General features: G+C 32.1%; 2 protein-coding genes across 2 annotated transcripts; one reads left to right on the top strand and one right to left on the bottom strand.

Annotated features, from left to right (window-relative positions):
* Nucleotides 1-10110: 10110 nt before the first annotated feature.
* LOC107893282 (40S ribosomal protein S21) lies at nucleotides 10111-11457 on the top strand. The gene is made up of 4 exons (XM_016818223.2): nucleotides 10111-10289; nucleotides 10583-10677; nucleotides 10788-10920; nucleotides 11199-11457. Exons 2-4 carry the CDS (start codon nucleotides 10628-10630, stop codon nucleotides 11262-11264), a joined length of 249 nt encoding a protein of 82 aa, XP_016673712.1. The 5' UTR covers nucleotides 10111-10289; nucleotides 10583-10627; the 3' UTR covers nucleotides 11265-11457.
* Nucleotides 11458-11796: 339 nt separating this feature from the next.
* Nucleotides 11797-19120, bottom strand: LOC107893281 (acyl-CoA-binding domain-containing protein 4). The gene is made up of 18 exons (XM_016818222.2): nucleotides 18799-19120; nucleotides 18403-18473; nucleotides 17851-17914; nucleotides 17677-17748; nucleotides 17181-17375; nucleotides 17014-17091; nucleotides 16659-16769; nucleotides 16211-16277; nucleotides 16046-16107; nucleotides 15456-15595; nucleotides 14652-14778; nucleotides 14457-14571; nucleotides 14137-14225; nucleotides 13554-13637; nucleotides 13295-13477; nucleotides 12849-13004; nucleotides 12665-12724; nucleotides 11797-12282 (listed from the first exon to the last, which is right to left on the bottom strand). The coding sequence occupies exons 1-18, from the start codon at nucleotides 18952-18954 to the stop codon at nucleotides 12097-12099; spliced, it is 2016 nt and encodes a 671-aa protein (XP_016673711.2). The 5' UTR covers nucleotides 18955-19120; the 3' UTR covers nucleotides 11797-12096.
* Between the last annotated feature and the right edge of the window lie 3849 nt (nucleotides 19121-22969).

Raw genomic sequence — 22969 nt, 5'->3', positions numbered from 1 at the left:
TCTGAGAACGGGTAAACACATAGAACATCTCAAAAGAGACTGCTAAATCTGTCCAGTCATAACTGTCATACTCAGATAGTTCACATTTCAAATATCATTTCCCCAACTAGTTCTGCCATCACAAATTTCATATTAAACCATTCACTAAAGAAGGCCAGTTCTGAATAAATTTCGATTTACACTTTTCTCGACCTTGCACCTGAGTAATTCGATTTACCAAAGAGAATTCCTTCTCTAATTGGGACAGTGTATAATTCCAATAATCTTTATATCAATCCGATACTTTACTGACTCTGACTTTACTTATCAGCTCATTTTCAATCTCTGATCATACTTATAATTATTCTATCACTGAACTCTTTGGGTTCTCAACCGGAAGCTTATTCAATACAAATCTCATGAAATTCCATTATAAGTACCATTTCGGTAAGGGGAAAGGGTTGTAAGACCTCTGACTCGACTTTCTTATACATACACATATGACACAACTTCCATCATCATAGCAACATCATCAAAATCATGTCATTCATTCAGGCAATGCAACATTCATGTTGGCTTACACAAATTTTCCTATTGTCCCATTTAGTCAATATACTTATGCATACATTCTATGTTTTCTAGATAGCTTTACTTATCCATTCATTTAATTAAATTAATTCAGGCTCATGACATCATATAAGGCCAAACAAACATAGATATTTGCATCACAATCACAACTTTCATTTTGTGCATCATCATGTACATATCATTACAATCATATAATTCAATCCAACAATTTAATTAACATAGATAAGTTCATTTCATTATAATCCTTTATCTCATAAAAATTATATATCATTAGCATTCATCAACATTAGACATCCAAATCAAGACAAGGACATTTTCATTCGTATCATAATATTATGACTTTTATTCATACCTCTACTACTTTCTATTTATTTCGTTCATCTTATCAAGTAAGCCACATACACTACATCATATGAGCATTAAGCAAATATGAATATTTATCACATATGTAACATAAAATTTTATTCATACTTTTCTGAACCGAGACTTATCATAATCATAATTTTGCTCAAATACCTTCACATAACATTGAACATGGTCGGCGCAGCTCGGTTGGAGAGTACCCTGTCTAAATAAGACGGTACTCATACGCGTCGGAAGACATCACACTATCACAGATCAGTGGCATGTATAGCTAAACTTTTACACATGCTAGGTTAGTCTGAGAACCGACTAAACCTGCTCTGATACCACCAAATGTAATGCCCTGTACCTGAGACCGTCGCCGGAGTCGAACACGAGGTGTTAACAGACTCAATTCATTACTTAAACAGCTCAAACAATTTATTTTTAAAATTTTCAGTCAAGCTAGCAATCTGCATCACAGTCGCTTAAAAATTCATATCTTGAGTTCCAAAACTCTAAATCCAATTCCGTAAATTTTTCCTGAAACTAGACTCATATATCTATTTACTAATTTTTTTCTAGAATTTTTGGTTGAGCAAATTAGTACAGTTTATTAGTTAAAATCTCCCCTGTTTCAGGGTTCGACTGCTTTGACCTCTGTGTATTACGAATCAGATATCTCCCTGTACAGAGTTTCAATGACTATGCCGTTTGTTTCTAATAAAACTAGAAGGAATCTGTACATATAAATCATGACTTCTAATTATCTTTGAACAATTTATGGTGAATTTCCAAAGTCAGAACAGGGGATCCAGAAATCGTTCTGGCCCTGTTTCACAAAAATTTAAACATCTCATAAAATATAACTCATATACCTGTTTTGTTCCATCCATATGAAAATAGACTCATAATTCTTCAATTCCATATTTATTCATCATCTAATTGTATCTCTACTATTTTTAATGATTTTTCAAACTCACGTCACTGCTGCTGTCTGAATCTATTTTATGGTAAATTTTACCTATTTCATGGTTTCCATGAATTAGCTAGCAATTTAGCATACATAACACCAAATATGATCATGATTAGCCATTCCAATGGCCAATAATTACCAAGCATTTCCATACCACTCAATAACCATATCATAAGACCATATATACAAAATGATTATAATGCTATACATGCCATACTCAAAATATGCAAGCCATTATGCCAAGATGGTATACGGATAGTGTGAGCATGCCTCCGATCGTTCCCGATTTCCGAGCTGGCTTGTCAACACTACAAGGAATGAAAAGGAGGAAGTAAGCATAAATGCTTAGTAAGCTCACATGCAAATAGCAAGTAACACAACTATATAAGCAAACATAAAACATCATTTGCATAATCATCACCGAGACATTCATATCACATTTTCATTTATCATCTTACCATATTGTTGTTATATCGAGTTTTCAACCCGAGGGTTAAGGACATACCTGTTCAAAGTATTCATTTCACAACACTTACCAATACATCCCTTTCATCTCGAGTTTTCCTTCATTTGAGTAGAATTTTACCCGTTGAACACATCGGAATATAATTCGGATACATGGAAAGTTTGCACATAAGTGCCACATATGTAGCCAAGCTACCATGTAACCCGCCCATAAGTGAACTCAGACTCAACTCAATGAGCTCGGGTGTTCACATCCATAAGTGAACTCGGACTCAACTCAACGAGCTCGGACGCCTAGTTACATCTCTCGAACTCGGACTCAACTCAACGAGTTCGAAAATTCGCATCCATAAGTGAACTCGGACTCAACTCAACGAGCTCGGATGCCTAGTTACATCTCTCGAATTCGGACTCAACTCAACGAGTTCGGACATTCGCATCTATAAGTGAACTCGGGCTCAACTCAACGAGTTCGGATGCCCAAATATCCTAGTGACATGTCACTTGTATCCTAATCTATGCCTAAGGTTCAAACGGGATTTTCCTCGAACACATCTCCATGCCATCTTCCGTAAAATACCAAAACCAATACTCGGTAGCACTTTATATTTAACAAATAATTCACATAATTTGCATTTTATTCGAAAATAACCACAAAGCATATTTTCATGATAAAAATCAGCATATCATATAATTGACATCAATAACTTAAAAATAACAATTATACTACATTATTTACACATGAACTTACCTCGTATGCGAAAATGGCTACTTTTACCATTTCGTCCACAACTTGGTATTTTCCCAATTTTAGCCCGAATTTTAGTTTTCCTTGCTCTATCATTTAAAATATAGTCTAATTAGGACTCACATTATTCAAATTGACCCAAACTCATATTTTGCAAAAATTACAGTTTTGCCCCTAAACTTTCACATATTTACACTTTTGCCCCAAAGCTCGTAAATTAAACTTCAGCTTATTTTCTTATGTTTTATGACATGCTGATCATTTTTCCCTTCTATGGCAACATAAAATTCTCACTCTAACATGTACTTATGACTATTAGGTGTTTTTACCGATTAAGCCCTTTTGCTCATTTTCGCTTAAAACCGAGTAGTACAAGTTGTCTAACATAATTTAAAACCTCATATTCTATCATAAAACACCAAAATACACAAATTTCACCTATGGGTATTTTTCCAAATATGAACCCTAGGTTGAATTATTGCTAGCATAAGCTTAATCGAGCTACCGGGACTCAAAAAATGTAAAAATCATTAAAAACGAGGCTAGAACGAACTTACAATCGAGCTTGGAAGCTTGAAAAACCCTAGCCATGGTTTCTCCTTGCTACATTCGGCCATGGGGTTGAAGATGAGCAAAATTGGCTTTTAATTTTGTATTTTAATTCATTTTACCCCTAAATGACCAAAATGCCCTTACTACTAAACTTTCCAAAAATTCCATCCATGTCCAATTTTTGTCCATAGACTTAGAAATTGGTAAAATTGTTATTTAAGACCTCCTAATTAATATTTCAAAACAATTTCATACTAGAAACTTCTAGAATGCAAGTTTTGCAAATTATTCGATTTAGTCCCTAATTTCAATTTAAGCACTTTATGCATAAAATTTCTTCACGAAATTTTCACACAATCATGCAATCATATCATAGACCTCAAAATAATCATAAAATCATTATTTCTATTTCAGATTTTGTGGTCACGAAACCACTATTCCGACTAGGCCCAAAATCAGGATATTACACACTAAGTATTAATTTCCATTAACGGCGTAACAGTAAGCTGGCGTAGCACATTAAATCATCATTTCAAACGAAAATTTTAAGTTAAATTATACAATTGGTCCCTATATATTTTTTGTTTTAAGTAATTTAATTTTTTCTTTTACATTAAAAGAGATGGATAAGGGAGAAAAATAGAGGGAGAAGAAGAAGAAGAGAATAAAAAATAAAGAAAAAAAAGAAAGTTAAAAGAACATGAAAGAAAAAAATAAATTGCTCAAAATAAAAAAAAATATGACGACTAATTGTATAATTTAACCTAAAATTTTTATTTGAAATGATGATTGAATATGCCACATCAACTTATTGTTATACCATTTATGAAAATTAATAGCTCAGTGACTAAAATTTTACAACATATTAACATAAATAACTAAAACGTAACATTGTAAATATGAGTAACTATTTTTACAGTTTTTCCTTAAAAGAAAAGGGTTAGAACTTAGATATGGTGGGACCTAGATGAGGACAAGAAATGTCGGAATTGCGGCAAAAGCAAAGCGCACAACACCAGAGTTGTGTTCTGTCTCTGAAACCAGTTGCGGTTATAAAACTAAAGTACGAAAAAAAGGATAGCATCAGCTGTCCTCCACGTGTCCAAGGAATTAAGAAGAATCTATTGATGTCATCGAAATTTACCCCTCTTTTTTTTTTACCAGACAAGTTACCTCACTGTTAAAAGGCTTTAGGGAGCTATCTATTTTAGCTAATTTACTACTCTACCCCCTTGATTTTCCCGCTATAAAATACCATATAAAGTTAGCTGCCTTGTTATTCATCCTTGTATTTATATGTGTGTGCATGAACAAAAGAATAAAATCACTTATATTTTTATCAAACAGACGACACAAAAACTATACGTCCAAGTGTAGACGGTAGAGTACTGCCTTTTGAATACGTAAAAAAAAAGAGTAAATTATACTTAAAATTATTGAATTATTAATAAGTTTACACTTTAATAACTTTAAAAAGTTATAAAATAATTATTAAATTATTTAAAAGTCTACATTTTAATCACTTAACTTTAAAAAGTTATAAAATAGTCTAAATTATTTAAACTTAATTAAATCACTATACTATGAAATCTTTAACGTAAAGCTGATATAGCTGTTAAATCACTGCTTATTATAATATATATATATATTACCACGTTATTTTTACAAGGTTTTTGAATCTAAAAAAAACTTAACCTATTTTCTCTGAAAATAATAAACTTTAACTTAAATACGCTCCTAAAAAAACCTAAAACATAGTAGTTTAGGTTAGGTTAATTCTTTAAAGGGTAGAAAAAAACACACAAAACATTTTTTTAAAGCAATATCTATCATTATATATAATAAATAGTTTTCTCAAAGGGACATTAATTCTCCGTTAAAAGATTTAATAACTCAAGTACTTAAAATGGATATTTTTAAATAGTTTAATGATCATTTTATAATTTTATAATGTTGAATAATTAAAGTGTAAATTTATTAATAATTTAGTGACCTTCAATGTATTTTTGCCAAAAATAAAATATACTTACCTCAAAATATGGTAAAGATACCATGGAGAGCCTTATCTTAAGCATTAGATTGCATTTTCTCCCTCTACTAAAAAAATGGTAAATTAGTTCCTGTATGTTAATCAAGAAGTAAATTGGTCTTTTTTATTAAAAAATTCACTCATTTCTACTATTAAAAACTAGTCTTTTTATGTTAGCATGAGGTATATGCTGCACGCCACGTGTCACAATTTGATTATTCTGTTAATTATGTCAATTTTTAATTAAAAAATAGATGAAAATTTTAATAAAAAAGACTAACTTGCTTTGTGCTCTAATTTACAAGAACTAATTTATCCATTTTTAAATAAAATGTTAAAATGCAATCCGAAAATCTAATATTAAATAACAAGTAGCTGTCCTTACTAACCTCAATAGTTAACAAAATAACCAGGTTTCAACTCATGAGAGTTCGACCAGAGGTAGGAAGATTGTCCACTGTAATTAGGGCTAGTTTGGTAATATTTTTAAAAAGTGCTGTGAAATAATACTTTTGAGAAGTCCTTGTAACACCCCCTAATCTCAAACCGTCACCGGAATAGGGTTACGAGGCATTACCGAACATATTGGTTAATTTACAAAAAATTTTATGAATAAACAACAAATATATTAAAATTAAATTATTAAGTCTCTTTTATGAACTCTCGAGGCCTAAATCATATATTATAAATGAATAGGGACTTATTCAAGTACTCCGAAAATTTTTCGTAATATAATAATAATTATTATTTAAAAAAAAATTCAATATAACCCTTTTAGAAACATCTAACCTTCCCTGCAATTTCAAATTTGCAACTAACTCAACACAACAACAACTCAACAAATACAATCTTCATCCAAATCATATTCGTCTTATAACAATATCATTAATCCTTATTTTATCTAACATTATATTCATTCATACTTTCAAGTAGTATTTAAACATCTTAATTAATTTCCATTCATATCATATATCAACTTATATTAACTTAACTAATATATTCATGAGTTGATACAAAACATAGTCACATCAGCTCCTATACATGCCATATAAACCATTTAAAGTATTTATAACAAAATCTACCGGAAAATCAAGATAGTGTGATTTGAGCATGATGATCTGATCCTCTGACCCTCCCGTTAATCTACAAAGAGCAATAAACATTACAGGTAAGCTAACTATAGCTTAGTAAGTTCGTCGGCCTAAACCATAAACCTTACCAATATTAGTTTCAAAAATTCAAATCATATGGACATTTCAAGTAAGTTACTTTCATCCTGTAAATTATAATCTCATTTTAAAAATAATTTACTTAATTGAGCTCAAAAATAATGATAACATTATTTACATTTCTTTTTAAAATAATTTACTTAATTGAGCTAAAAAATAATGATAACATTATTTACATTTCTTTTTCCACACATTACAATTACGACTTACTGACTTGTCAATTTAAGGAACGACTTACGGACTTGAGTACATCATGATCTGAAACCCGAAATCTAACTAAAGCACAAAAGTGCTAAACGGAAGCCCGAAGGCTAACTGAAGCTCATCAGAGCTGAACTGAAACCCTAAAAGGGTTAACTGAAACTCATATGAGTTAACGGAAGCTCGTAAGAGCTAAACAGAAAGCAAACACAAGAGTTCGCAACAAATGCTGAATCTCGGTTTACTTGGGTAATTTACCGTCAATTCATCTTTTTTACCAAACGATCGTACTCATTTCCTGTGTTCCGTTCCTCCGAATTACTCAGTTCAATTTCGTAACTTTTGTACATGATTTAATTATTTTCAACAATTAACATACATAAATATTAATCACCATTCATAAAATAACATTGAAATTTAATAATTTAACCGTACGAACTTACCCGGAAAAATTTGCAATAGTTGTAGAGATTTTTTGAACTATTCCGGAATTTTCTCTTTTCCTCGTTTATCCTCAATTTCTTGATCTATAATATAAAATTTTCACTTATCAGTTTTGACTTCACATTCATTCTATTTTACATCCTTAATGTTTATAACCCGCTTACAAGTAACATTATCTGAAATTTTACTATTTACCTATGTATATTCAATGCTGTCCATCCATGTCATAGTCACTAAATTATTTTTATATTGAGCTACAGAACTCCAAATTAGGATCCGCTAATTTTCACTGAAACTAGACTCACATATCTTCTTATCATAAAATTTTCAGAATTTTTGGTTTAGTAAATAATTACAGTTTATTCTTTAAAGTCACCCCTGTTCTGCTGTCTGACAGTTCTAACCCTTCTTCACTAAAAATTAATTATCTCTTCATACAGAATTCGGATGATATTCCCGTTTGTTTCTTTTGAAAATAGACTCATTCAGAATTCTGGACATATAAATTTAAGTCCCTAATTATTTTTATTCAATTTTTTATGATTTTTCAAAGTCAGAACAGGGGAACTCAAATTCATTATGACCTTGTCTCACAAAATTAATTATATCTCATGATTTACAAATCCTTTACTTACACCGTTTCTTCTATGAGAAACTAGACTCAATAAGCTTTAATTTCATTTTTGTTCACCTTCTAATTCTATTCCTACAATTTATGGTGATTTTTAAAAGTTAGTCTACTGCTGCTGTCCAAACTGTTTTAGTGCAAGCTGTTTATTACCATTTTTCCCCTAAGCTTTTAATAAATAACAATTTCGTCCCTATTCAATTAGCCTCTCAATTGAGCTGATTTTTCTCAATTAACACTTTATTCTATCACCTTTAACTAGTTTACAACCTTTAGAAATCAAAATTTCAGAAATATACTTTAATTCCAAACATTTTCAGAATTAGGTCCTAAAAATCAATTTCTATTGAAATTACCTAATAGAATCATCTCATAAACAAATTAATACTTTAATTTCATTCTATTTCATCATAAACTTACAGCACTCAACCATGGTGACTTTCAATTTCATCCATGAAATCAAAAACTAATGAATTTAATAGTAGGACCTAGTTGTAAAAGTCTTAGAAACACAAAAATTACAAGAAAAAGGCAAGGATTAACTCACTTGGTGCAAAAATTATGAAATACCAGCTTAGATAACCCTCCTATGGCGTTTTTAGCTGCTGGAATTGAAGAGAAATGAAGAGAAATCTAGATATTTCCTATTTAGTCCTAGCTTTATTTAGTTAATTTTGCAATATTCCAATTTTACCCTTAATTCATCAGTTTTCCTGCTGATTTCAAACCCCTTACCGTCCAGCCCAAATAGACCTTAGGTCTATTTGCCTTTTAAACCCTCTTTCTTTTATCATTTAAGCTATTTAATCATTCTTCATAATTTTATATTTGTTACAATTTAGTTCTTTTTATTCAATTAACCATCGAAACTTTAAAATTTCTTGACGAAACTTTAATACTAACTTATTAACACTCCATAAATATTTATAAAAATATTTATGGCTCGTTTTAAAAATTTCAAACTCTCGATACCTCATTTTCGATTCTAATTTTTTTTAATATTTATTTCGAGTACACTATTCGCTATTTCAAAAATTTTCCTAACTTCACATTTAACTTATATTCACTAAATTATTAATATTTTTCTACTCATTTGTCGGATTTAGTGATATTGAATCACTGTTTCGACACCACTGAAAATTTAGGCTATTACAGTGCTTTTGAAAAGTTTGGTTTAAAATTTGACTGTTTAGCATTGCTGTCAAAAGTGTCAAAAAGTGCTTTTGAGAAATAAAATGTCTATTTTAGACATGTTATTATCAAGTAACAAATATGTATTTAAATAATATTTAAATTAATTAATATTATTATATTTTAGTAAGAATATAAAAAAATTATTATAACTTCTTGTTAATATTTTAATATATAAAATGTAAATTTCAAAATATTTTTAAGCAATAAATATTAATTATTTAAAAAATTTAAGTAGAATATATAAACTATATTTTAAATATTTATATATAACTATTGAATATTTGTAATTAGTATTTTAAAAAATATTTTTTTATTTTTAATTAATGATTTTAACACATTTGTAATTAAGTACCAAGAAAAAAAGAGAAAGTACTATGTTATTGGAGGGGTGAAAATGTAATTAAGCATTAAAAGTGCTTTTGGGAGAGAAAAAACTAAAAATTTTAACTTTCCATTTTCAGAAGTACTTTTCAAAAGCACTTCTGAAAAGTTAAAAATTGCAGTCAAAAGCAGCTTGTTCTACACAGCTTTTCTTCCAGAAATACTTTTAGAGCTAGAAGTGCTTTTGAAAAACAATGCAGAACTGGCCCTTAGTCAAGATCCAAACCAAGGTTTTTTTTTTCTTTTTTTGGAAGCTAATATTTGAAATTTAGATTTTAATTATAAAAATGAATATGACAAGGGTTTTGACTTTTATGCTTTTAAACTGTGGGCTTCAGCTGGGCTCAATGGACTGAGCCATATTTCAAGAACAAAACGGGCTCAGATTGGGAGTAAACCACGTCACAGGTGGGCATTTTTGCCCTGGTCAATCTGGAAGGAAATTAGGGTTTTTTTTCTTCTTCTTCGCATATAAATTCAGCAAACGAGAGCCATAAATCTCATTTGCAGCAGCAGCCTCTCTTTCTCATCTTGTACGCTACTCTCTCTATCTGGATTCCATATTCATGTTTCGTAGCTTTAAGTTTATCTAAAGTTTATGTTATTTGGATTTTCTAATAAGCATTCGTTTTACTCTTATTTCTTAATATTAACGTAACTGTTAATGTTTTCTTAAATAGCAATAGTTAAATTTGGATTTGGGTTTTCTCCAAAATATTGTTTCATTATTCATGGTATTCGAATTAGAATGTGATCTACAGAGTATTGAAGTTGAATTCGGGTTAGCTTTTTTTTTTAAAAATTAATGAATCTGGTATTGTATTAGGTGATTTGAGCTTCGTGTTTGTGTTGGGTTAAGCAATTCGCCAAGATGCAGAACGAAGAGGGTCAAAACATGGATCTTTACATCCCCAGAAAATGGTATTTAATTTTACTTGGCCTATGTTTCATAATGTTAGTTTCTTTCCCTTTCACCACGTTGTTTATGTCGGAAGCTTATATGTGGTGTGTATGTTTGTTTGTTGTTGCAGTTCGGCCACTAATAGGCTGATCACCTCGAAGGATCATGCTTCTGTTCAGATTAATGTTGGGCATTTGGATGAGCTTGGCAGATACACTGGAACTTTCTCCACTTTTGCTCTTTGTGGTTTTGTCCGTGCCCAGGTCCGTGTTGGATCTCTATTACCAAATTGGTTATATTGGGTTGTAGGTCTTAATTATTATTTTCGTGCTGTTTAAGTGTTGGATCATATTTCTGTGGTATATGCGGAACTTGGAAATTCTTCGATATATTTGAAATATTATATCCTTGTAATCGTGTTAGATCAGAATTCGGGCATTTTTGGTGTTTCTAGGTGATTGTTTATAGACAAACTTTAGGTCTGTGAGGATGTTGAGTTGTGTCATAAGTCAAGTGCTGATTGATTTGTTCATGTTTGTAGGGTGATGCTGACAGTGCACTTGACAGGCTTTGGCAGAAGAAGAAAGCTGAAGTCCGACAGCAGTAGTGGGAGTTGGATTGCTTTTTACTACTTGCTTGGTCTCTGAATTTTGGAGGGAAAATGTGTTTTTTTTTTAAATCAGTGACCTTTAAGTTCTATCTTGGTTTTTTTAAAATGGATTATGTTGAATTTGATCTGATGATGTTTCGTACCTAATTTGCTTGCATTGAACCTAATATATTATCTTTTTGTTGGCTTATTAATTTTGCATTAAATCTTGTATTCGGAGGAAATGTCAAAGGTTCAAAACGTCGGTTGAAGATGAGGGCTGTCCTAAACTATTTTTGTTGGGAAAAAGGCCAAATTTGAACACTGCCTTAAAATTAAGTCTGTCATGAATTCCGAGAAGCTAAAATGTTCGTGAAACAACATTGCCTTCTAATAAAGGGTTACCAAAGTAATACATACAAAACCATTTTAAAAAACTTTAATGGTAAACGGTTTGAAACCTATATTTTCACGCATCAGGTTACGTATACCTTGCGTCCAGAGCCATATGTAACTAAATAAAACTGAAACAATTTTCCTTAGGTATGTATTCAACCAAAATTCTCGAAGGCATTCATTTGAGTTAACTAGATTTATTATTCTGATCATAGAAAGAACTGGTTTAAGTAGAACAGGAAATATATGTATATTTTACCCAAAATTTTGACAAAAAGAGAGTGCCCAATGCGTTAGGTTCCTACTAAAACAAGGATTTGCAGAAGGTCCTAATGTCCGCAACCTCCCCCCGGCTTTGCAAGAAGAGGCTGTATCCATGGTTTGAGCTCTTGATCAAGTGAATAGAACATTGCACCGGGTATGACTTCCCTGCAAGCACTATTTAATTAGGTTTTCAAGCATCATCAGCATTTTGTGGAGTTCTTCCTGCAAGCCAACCCCATACGCCACCGGAGCCCTGCCGCTGCTTTGCATTTATGGCAACTTGTTCAGATGTGGCTTTTTGTCGCTGCAAGAGTTCAAGTTCCCTTTGTAGTGTTTCCATTGTCTGTTGCTTCTGTCGTAGTTCTGCTACATCAACCTGTTGATTCAAGAGTATAAAAAGACAATTAGAGGTTTTTTTCCCTTCAACAAATAGAGTTCTGTACTTTGGAGGTGTATGAGTCCTCGTATGAACCAAATTTTAATTAGTATGGTAGCTAAAATGGTCAGCAATAAAGGTCGCAAAGCAAACCATAATAACCCCATTTTCCAAGTAAATTTCATACAAATAGCAAAGTTGAGAAATATTTCAAATTCATTTGGCATGCTCCGTATTTGTGAGCCTGATTTTAAATTCTTGTTGTAAAGTGTGAGGTAACAGTAGTATTAAAGGAAATCATAGTTTGGATGCCCATTCAATATGGAGAAAACAGATCAAGTACATAATATGCCATATCATGGGTCTCTTGATTCAAAAATACCTCTAATTTGAAACATCTTGACTGCTCGGACGCAAGTTGACCACGTACAGATTGGAGCTCCTAAGATGTAAATGAAACTTGGTGAGAAAAATGTTTAAGCTAATAAACACCAGTGTTTTCCGAACTTACGCAACTGGAACAATGAAGAACTACATGACCTGCTATTATACAGATAAAAAACTACCTTGTATAGGTCTGTGTTTCGAGCCTCGGCATCTGCTAGTTCTTGCTTTAGCTGGAGAGACAGCAATTTCTCATTATTGAGTGATGATTCTAGTTCTTCCTTCTCCGCCTTGAGCATTGCTAGAATGTGCTCACTAGTCTCCCCACCTTTGGATTTCTGCGTGTACTCTAAATTTAAGTGAAAGAAATAGAATTGATGATAAATTAAATAAGACATTCTGAACTCCTTAAAACTTCAGTACTGTATGGACTGGTTTTACTGTTATAAAACTTTTGATCTTGTGTATGAATGTTATGATGTAAACTAGAACCACAAAATCATATGTTTGCAACAGAGGCAGCAACACATAAATGGAGCTAGAATGGTTTTTTGTATCAGAAGATTTCAACCAGCAGGTTTCAAATAAAGGTAAAATGGTGATATTGTCTCTCAAAATACTCACATACCATGGGCTCAAAATTATCTATAGCAGTTTCTCGTATCTTTCCTTCTTGACCAACTTCAAACTCGGATTCTAAATCTCTGGTAGGATTTGTAGCATTATGCACAGCAGAGACACTGTCAGGAACAGGACCCTCCATTATCTTTGATTGCAAGGTTGACTTGTGACTAGGCTTAAGAACATTAACCTGATGGGGAACCATAAATGATTATATAGTAACAAAAAGACAAAGTCATATACAAAGAGGTCAAAACCACCTATACCTCACTGTTGTAGTGTCCATTATATCCACCAAAAGATATAAGTATATCTTCCCCATTAAGAGAGCCCACAACCAGACTTAAACCCTACAATAATAGACAATTAAATAGAAACTTTGCATCTTAGATCACTGACACTGAGTTATCTCCTATATAAAGACCAACATAACACAACTATATATACCATTCAATGTTAACACGTGCATTACATACAACTGAGAAAGAAACTCTACTCATGACCTATTAAAATATTACATTACTCTTGCAGAAGCACAGCTTCCAAAGTTCCAATCATTTTCATGGAATAATTGTTTCTTAAGTCTAAACGCCAATGATATTAATTGATGAGAATGAAAATGATGAACATGTTACTAAAGAAATCCAGTAAAATCGTCATAGTAATTACAGAGAAGCACGAAATCAAATGTAGAGAGTCCATGCATCATCTCTACCATTCCTTATTGATCCACATTTAGCAGTTACAGTTAAACCAATATACATAAGTTGCAGTAATCCAAACAAAGATTTTCCACATCCCACCTGTAAACATTTTACAGGTAACAAGCATTTGTAAAATGTAAAATACCTCACTAGCAAGAGGAACGCGCCCTTCAACTGATGTCACGACTGACCAAGCGAGGGTTGACATGTTAAGGACAACAGTTTCTGATGCCCCTGGAAGACAAGAATAGGACAAGCAATGAAGACTAGGGGGCAGTAATAAAAAAGTAAACATTTTCACGCAATCAAAATATCCTACCAAAGCCCTTTCTTATCTTCATATGAAATGGAGACACTTGATGGTATAACTATAATAATACTAAAACTAAGCATGGAATGGGAAAGTCATCCAAGGAACAATCTGCAATAGCGATCTTCTATTAGATTTTGGAGTGAGACATTTACCACTTTTATTGTCTCCACCTCCAACAATAAACCAGTTCTCCCCAACAGTCACACCTGCATGACCAGCCCTAGGAACTGGTATCTCACCTTGCTGCGTGGGTCTTGACCATTCCATCTACAAATCCAAGTACATAAAGATACATATACTAATTCCTCAAAAGGCCATGCAAAAACACAAAAGAGTAATCATCTTACAGTTTGCAAGTCAAGGACATGCAAATCATTGAAGCAAGTAGCATGTGAACCCCCACCAAAAATAAGAAGGTAACGCTCTGCATGCACTGCAGCAGCATGACCAGACCGCGGTGAGGGAGGCACCCCCCTGCATGACAATGAGAATAAACAAATATTAAGAGTTACCAAGGAATATAAAATTCAAATGACACTTCAAATCTATAAACTAATTGGGTTCAAGGGATTGCTCAAAATAGAAGTGCAAAAAAAGGATTATATCATGCTGTTACATAAAATGTACCTTGGTAAACAGGTTAGATTCTATTTTAATGTTGTAGAAATGAAGCTCAGATATAGTACTAGAAAGTAGAATTTGAATTCAAGTATGATGCATGTCAAAATGTCAATACACCAAAAGCAAAAGAAGAATTTAAGCATGTGAAGTAATCTTGGACCACAACCTCAGTATCAGTTTTATATAACAGTTTTGGAAATTTAAATATTAAGTTCTTTACCATAACGAAGCAGACCTAATTATGAATTCAATTTCGGTCGCAAGCTAGTCTTAGGAACCGGATTGAAATTCAAACGTCAGATTCTTAGCTGTCATGATAACTGAACCTTAATTAGGTCAAAACCAACAATGGACCAGGCTGCTTGCACTATGCAGCCAGACCCATGTTCAAGTCAGCCCTTGATAAGTGGAAGCTGGCAAGTGAAAATTCATTTACATTTTCCATGTTAAAGGCTATAGAAGTACCAGTAGCACATATTTAACAAAAGAATTCAGAAATCCATTAATCAGATTGCCAAAAGTAATCTTACACAGCATCAATTTCATCCCAGGTCAAGGTTTCTAGGTCAAGTATATGTAAATCATTCAAGAGTGTTTGCTTTGCGTCCTGTCCGCCAAATATCACTAAGGTTGTTCCAACAAGGGTCACAGACTGACCTCCACGAGAGACCTGTAAGGCACTCAAATTAGGAAAGGAAGTGTTAACAGTTCGAAATGAAATTTTCAGAAAAAAATAAAATAAAAGAATCCACCATGAGGAAAATAAAGGGGCACAAGAACGTATAAGCACACATATTCAATACATTTTTTATTTGCCAAGGTTTAACTTCAGCCTATGTTCAAGCATACCTATATGCTAATAAACTTTCAGCTAAGTATAGCCAGAAATCAACATACAATAATCTAGTTTTAAGTTTCTTAAATACCATATTCAATTAACAAAGAAAGGTTAATTCTACCAGTGATCACTATCTCAAAGTCATTAAGAAAAACCAAAGGCTGGTCTAATTATTTGTGCATAGTACAACAATCACGAACCTGCTAAAATTTCTAAATATAGTGCTATAATTTTCAAGTTGGTACAGCAGAAAGAGAGTTAACATGAAGAAAATATGAATACCGGTGGTTTTCCATAAGTATTCAACATTGACCATGTGCCAATTTGTAGATCAAATGCCTTCACTGCCATAAGAATACAGTACAGAATAAGATAATAATTGAAATACGGAGAAGAAAAATAGTCCTCAAATTTTTTAATTTGTTAATAAGGGGATAAAACAAGTACCCTGGAAGGTTTCAGAAGGATCCTTTGTATGGCCAGCAATTGAAAGAAGCTTGTTCTCCCAAGGTATCTATGGGGAAAAAATAGGAGAGGGGAGAGAGTCAAATGATATGACTGCAGAAAGACAATTAGCATTAATACAAGAACTTTTAGCGAACAGATTCTAAAGAAATGTAAGTTTTTCCATTAGAAAATTTTGCTTTTGAGAAATAAAAGGTAAAAGGAAAAAATGAAAAAATGAAAAAGAAAGAAGTTGGTCGGTTCTATATGACCAGAAATTAAAGAAACTGATTCTCCCAAGGTGCCTAGGGGAAACACTAGAAGGGACAGAGAATTAAGCATGAATACAAGAATTTTTAGCCAAATTCCAAAGAAATGTGCATATTTACTTAGAGAACATTGCTTTTAAGAAACCAAAGGAAAATATAAAGAAACTCAGTTCTCTACTAACCAATGAATGACCAGCAGATGGGGTTATATTTACAGGAGATGGCCTTTCCACAGACTTAGATTCAACCTTAGCTTCAACCTTTGACCAAGTACAACTTCTCAAATCTAAAACCTGCATCAAACTTTTCATTATGGTGAAAACTGTCATGTGTAGTTATAGTCTACAAACAATAAATTAAAGCTTAGCAAGACTACATATTAAATTAGAATTTTCAAGCAATGGCCTGGAAAGTGAGAATTATAATTTGGTAATACTTCATTCCAATACCAAAACTATACAGTAAACTGAATTGTACTAGAAAAAATAGGATGTTACAAAAATACATGTGTATTGCATGTTAAGGTAAATAAATTACATGAAGATCACTAAGGTAACGACCATTGTGGTTTCCACCATATATATACATCTTGTCCTCGACAACTGCTGCTGCATGCTGACAAGTAAGAGTAAACATTCTTTAGATGAGGAAGACGGCAAGAAGAAGAAGAAGGACTTGTTTCTAAATGATAGAGGTGTCAATACCTCATATCGGCCTTTGGGACATTGACCAGTTATTGGAGGTGAAGTCCACTGATCATATACAACAACTGAGCCAAGGCCTTCTGATACAACATCTATATCCTGAGTTTCTATCAGGCCTCCATTTTCAGCAGAAATGGTCTTTCTCTCAGCAAAAGAATTCCGGTTTTCGATGATAGGCTCAACAATCGCATTATGCTGTGAACATGCATACAAGTTGAGAATGTGAAAGTAAGTAAAGAGAACCACAGGCCCCAAAAAGTAAGTAAAGAGAACCACAGGCCCCAACTAAAAGCACCTCCCAATAAGCAACTTCGCTTCTCTCATTCAAATTTTAACTACTGACTGAACAGAGCAATTATGCAAACTCAGACTTCTCTAAAAGTTGAGAACAAGACCTGTAACAGAGGTACATGCCCAACCTAAATTGTGAAAATAAGAGACAATGGGAAATGTTAAAATCAGAAACCCAAAACTGAGAAAATAACAGATTACTCACATTCATTTGTACATCTGTAACAGGCTCCAAAACAGAGTTAGATGCCCGTGAATACCATCCTGGTTCTTCTTCCTGAACAATGAGTCAAAGAATAAGGAACAAAATAGAAAACAATTATGTCAAACTAAAATGATTCATATAAACGCAAAATATCAAAAAAGTTATGGCCTGTACCTCCAAAATTTTCACAAAGAGACGCATAGCTTCTGCAGACACCATATTTCCAAGCTGCTTCCAGCTGTATAAATAAAAAAAAGCTTTACCAGAAGAACGATTATCAAAAAGAAAGAAGGAAAAAAAATCATGGACAACATCCATCTGACATATAATAAATTGCTTCTAATTCTCGAGTTACATAATAAACAAACATAAAAAACAAGCATATGGCAGAGAGAAAATTGGAACAATCTAGATCTGATAAATATAAATAACACAGAAGTACATCTCCATGCTTTTTCCAGTAGAAGCAGGCAATAAAAACTATGCACCATGCCACAATGCCACCAAATGTTGAAACAACCAAAAAAAATCCATCCCACATATAAGTGACTATCCATTCACATCTCTCTGAATAAACATTGCTATCATCAGCACCACTTTGAGTAAATGGATCAAAAAAGTATCACCCTAGGAAAAACCATAACAAAATTAAAATGACCGTTACAACACAACAACAACAAGACTACAAATGTAAAATTATAAATAGAAGTAAATGAGCATGCAGACCTTTTCCATTTGCCTTGTTCGACAGGATTCCACAAACTCGGTTTTGGAACATTACAAGGGCCTACAGTAGCCTGTAATCACATAGCAATTCGGAAAATTAGTAACCTAACAAAACACGAGCTTCATATTCAAGTACTACATAAATATTCATTCAATTATTCGGTAGATCAACATCCGAATTGTCTTGAATTCAGAGTATAAAGCCAGATCTACAATAATTACACTTCAAATGCTCCAAAAATATTATATACAAAAGCAATCCTAATACACGAAATCCTTATCCGAAATAAGATAAACATCACATTGCCGGAAATTAGCAAAAACAAGTCGCTTTCGTATTGAAGAAGGCGGGATCCAATGAAATAAGAGAGAAGGAATTGAGAACGGTGAAATTACCTGCTGGTATAAGGCGTACAGGATCAAAGCGACGTCATTGGAGAACCTGGAGCCAATGTCCTTGTCGTTGGAATTGGGAGATCCGTCGAAGCCAACGTAAGCAGCCGCCGCATAGAATCGTTCCGGGTACGCGAGGCCAGAGCTTGCCCTCGCCATCGTCGCCAATTTTTTATTGACTATCCTCTGTGTTCGTCTCGGAGATTTGAATTTGACCCGAGATTTATATACGTACCAGTTTTAAGACTTGAGAAATGTTTTTTAGCGACGAAATGTTTAAAAATGTAACGTAGTTTTATTGAGAGGTGTTCGGATATGTTAGCTTTGTTTGGTTTGGCACTTGCGCCTTGTCTTCAAGTTACTATTCCCTTTTTACTTTAGCATAATTATTTTTTTCCCTCCAACTTACAGAAGAATATATTTAATTTTTTATTTAATTTTTGTGAAAGGAAAAAAATTGTTAACTCTGATAACGTGGATTGTCATAATATATCAACATTTAATTAATTTTTTTAAAATATTAAATATTTACATGTTATTTATGCAGTAACCTATGTGTATTTCGTGTAAGTAAAATTAAAATCTTTTATATTAAGATAATTTAACAAAAAAATAGAAATTTAAAGGTTAAAATAGATATAAAATTAAATGAATAACTAAAATAATTTATTTTTTAAATTAAAGAACAAAAAAGTTAGTATGCCATTTACTTTTTATTTTCAGCAAATTCATTTGTTGACAAAAAAAATTATTTACACTAAAAACCTTATTACACGTATACATGTGAAACTTATGGATTTAGAACATAAATGTGTCTTTAAAGTTGATATATAATGAAACATATAGTTTGAAACTAATTAATCATAATAACACACAAAATATGTATAATATTCAAATAAAAAATTAAATTAAATTATGAGTAAAAATAAATTTAAACGCATAAATAGATTAGATAAATAATACTAAATGCACTAAAAATATTTATCATGGTATTGTCATCAATTGTGAGTTAATGTCGACATCAACTCAATTAATAACATTATTAATAAATATACAACTAGTGAAGATAATAAATCGTGCATATAAAACATATCAAAACAAAACTTTGATTGAGTGGTAAAATTAAGGTTTTATTAATTTAATTAGTGTGCATTCAAATTTCACTATATGTATAATTTTATTAGTTTTTGTTAAAATGAAAAAGATTAAAATATCATCAAATAATATAACTTATTTTAATTACGAAAAGACATTTATGTAATTTATCCAATCGAGTGGTATCCAGTCGATTCATGACACCAACTCAGTTAAAAGCTTAAATAATAGTATAGATTTTAAAATAAAAAAAATAATTAGTACCCATATCAAAACAAAAATTGATGTTATAGTTTATTTAAATTTAATAAAATAATTTTAACCGTATTAACAATTAAACTTACATTTCTAAATTCAAAAAATAAAATAATTTAACTATTTCAAATAAAAATAAAAAGACAAATTCAGATCTACAAAGCGTACCGGATTCGAAATATGTTTTAACCCAAAATAAATAAATAGAAGATGCCATAAGGCCCATGGGCCATGACTTACGGTTCAAAAGCATCATCTTGGTATTTAGAATTTTGGTAATTCAGTGGCAAAAGTTACGGGCTCTTTTAAGTGAGAAGCCCATTGGTGAGTAGATGAAACTGGCTAAATCTCCCTTGGTGGCATCTTTATATCTTCTCAAAACAAAGAAAGCCTAGTGGAACGTGAAAGAAGCTTGAACTTGAGTATTAGATTTTATTCATGTTTGGACTTCAAATATATAATATATGTATATACATGTAATACACTGTTAGTGATATTAAGAAAATGACCATTCTAAAAAAAATTGTGTTACTCTCGATCTGTTAAACAGCATTGCAATCTTAGCTAATTTGCCATATAAATTGTATGCTATGTTCAATGGCTTCTATTCATTCAAGAAAAGGAAAAGGTAGAAAAGCTATAAAATTCAGATTCGGGTGTCAGAGTTGTAAATGTATATGTGTATATCAAGTCATCAACTGGGGCATATATATTCCGTTCCTTTCAAGTTTTTCATGTATATAACCTAGACCAAAAGTCATAGAACTAACCAAACCGTTTGACACTCATCCATTTTGTTGAAGTACTTTTGATTCTATACATGTCCAAATCGCTTTACAACAGCTTGCTGACCATATTACATAATCACTGTACTTAATTACCCCTAATTAAGCTTTGTGTCTTGGTGGTGAATTGATCCATGTGGTGATATGGGTGTTAAAGTTCAATCCATGGTGATTTGCAGGGGTGGATTATAGGAGTTGGTGCCAATTACTCTATAAAAGTTGAATACTGATGGAGACCATTTGGTTTCCTACTAACTCCGGGAGTTGATGATTATGCGTTTCCTTCTTGGTTTTGATTGCTAGCTAATAACCATGCTGTTGTGATGGAAGGAATTATGCCATTACAAGCAACGGACCAGGTGAGATTGGCATTGACTGGTTTAATTTGCAAGAGCTTTATGTATACAATGTTAAGTGTTTTGACATTTGGTTTTAGTGAGTGTGAAGTGTTTTTTAAGTGATGTGTATCCATGTTTTAGGTGATTTCTGTAAGGTCCTTGAAATGTATATATTTGAGTTTTCAGGTGTCTTTTTAAGTATATTTTAGTCCTTTTGGTGTGTTGGGTTTTTTCTGTTGCCTTTCTTAGTTTTGTAACCTTTTGGTTTAGCAAAAAAAAACAAAGAAGCTTTAATGTGTTTTCAAGAAAACAGGTTAACCAATGTGACATGAATTTCCACAAAAGTTTCTGCACAAATAACCAATGAGTAATGAGATAATAAAGCTACAAAAATTGACCTTCTTCAACAACAAGAAAAGCGTCAAGTTCTGAGCTATCCTATTAACCAAGGCTATAAAACCCTAACTCTAGAAAGTTAATTATACACTTCTTCTTTTATATATTAATTAAACATGTCATTTTCAGACAAAACTAGATTAAATCAAATCAGATTCTAGATTATTAAGTGCATTGCAGACACAGTGAAAGGAATTCATACCAAAGTTAGGTTATGGCCTAATTAACAAGATGAAACCAGGAAAAATATTGTATATTTTATTATTACCGCAATTAAAGACTAAAAAAAGTTCCAACATTCTAGGGTTTTCCCCCTTTTCCATGGTTCTACTGTTAATGCCCTTTTGTTTAATCCCTTATGGATGGAACCCCAGCTAGATTATAATAATAAAGTTTGAAAACCCTTGATGCAAGTGACTGGGTGAAAGGTTTGGGCAGCTTTTGCATTTATATTATTCTAAGCATCTTTTGCTGTAACAGGCAACTAGCTTGATAAGAAAATGTATCCTTTAGCTCAATTAATATATTAAACTATATATGATTAACTTTTAATGTCAAATGTGTGTTATATGGCATATGAGGATGTCTCTTGCTTTCAAAAAGATGGAATCTGATTGTTCTGTTTTACAGTCTTTAATTTAAAGATGTATACTTTCAATTTAGGATTTAGATATATTAATCCTTTTAGGTGACTACTTGAATCAATTGGACTTAAATCTCGGTCTGAGACTTGCTTGCAATATTACTCTCGAAGCTTTAAGTAGTAAGTACAGTCCATTAACTAAATCCAATAAATTGTTGAGGCAAATTGAACTGATTTTAGTTAGTCATGCCTCTTTAACAGTGTTTTGTTTTAAATGCATTAGAAAATGGATAAGCTTAACATAGAAGTGACCTTTTGTTGAGTGGGAAAGATTAAGAGGTAGTGGAAGCACTGATATCTACTGAAAATCAAACTCTAAAGACTAAGACTGGTTATTCTTGAACAATATTATGCATAAGTGACACTAATTATAATGTGAACTACTAGCCAAATGAAAAACCTGCTGCAAAATTCCGTAATATATAGTATATATTATGGTTGCAGAGAACTTTTTCAAGCTTAGTGGGAATTGTTAGTGGAGCCAGCTATAAGATTGATGCATGTAGAACCCCACAAGAATTCCCACAATGAGATAACTAGTATTTTTAAATGTAAATATCTGCCAAAAAGTACTCAATATGGAGTGTATATGGCCTCATATGTTAACTTCTACACTAAGAGTTATTATCTAAAGTTGACCAAAACCTAACAAAACTGATTTT

This window comes from Gossypium hirsutum, chromosome A13 (genome assembly GCF_007990345.1).
Source record: "Gossypium hirsutum isolate 1008001.06 chromosome A13, Gossypium_hirsutum_v2.1, whole genome shotgun sequence".
NCBI lineage: Eukaryota > Viridiplantae > Streptophyta > Magnoliopsida > Malvales > Malvaceae > Gossypium > Gossypium hirsutum.
This window is presented reverse-complemented; position numbering and strand designations above follow the sequence as displayed.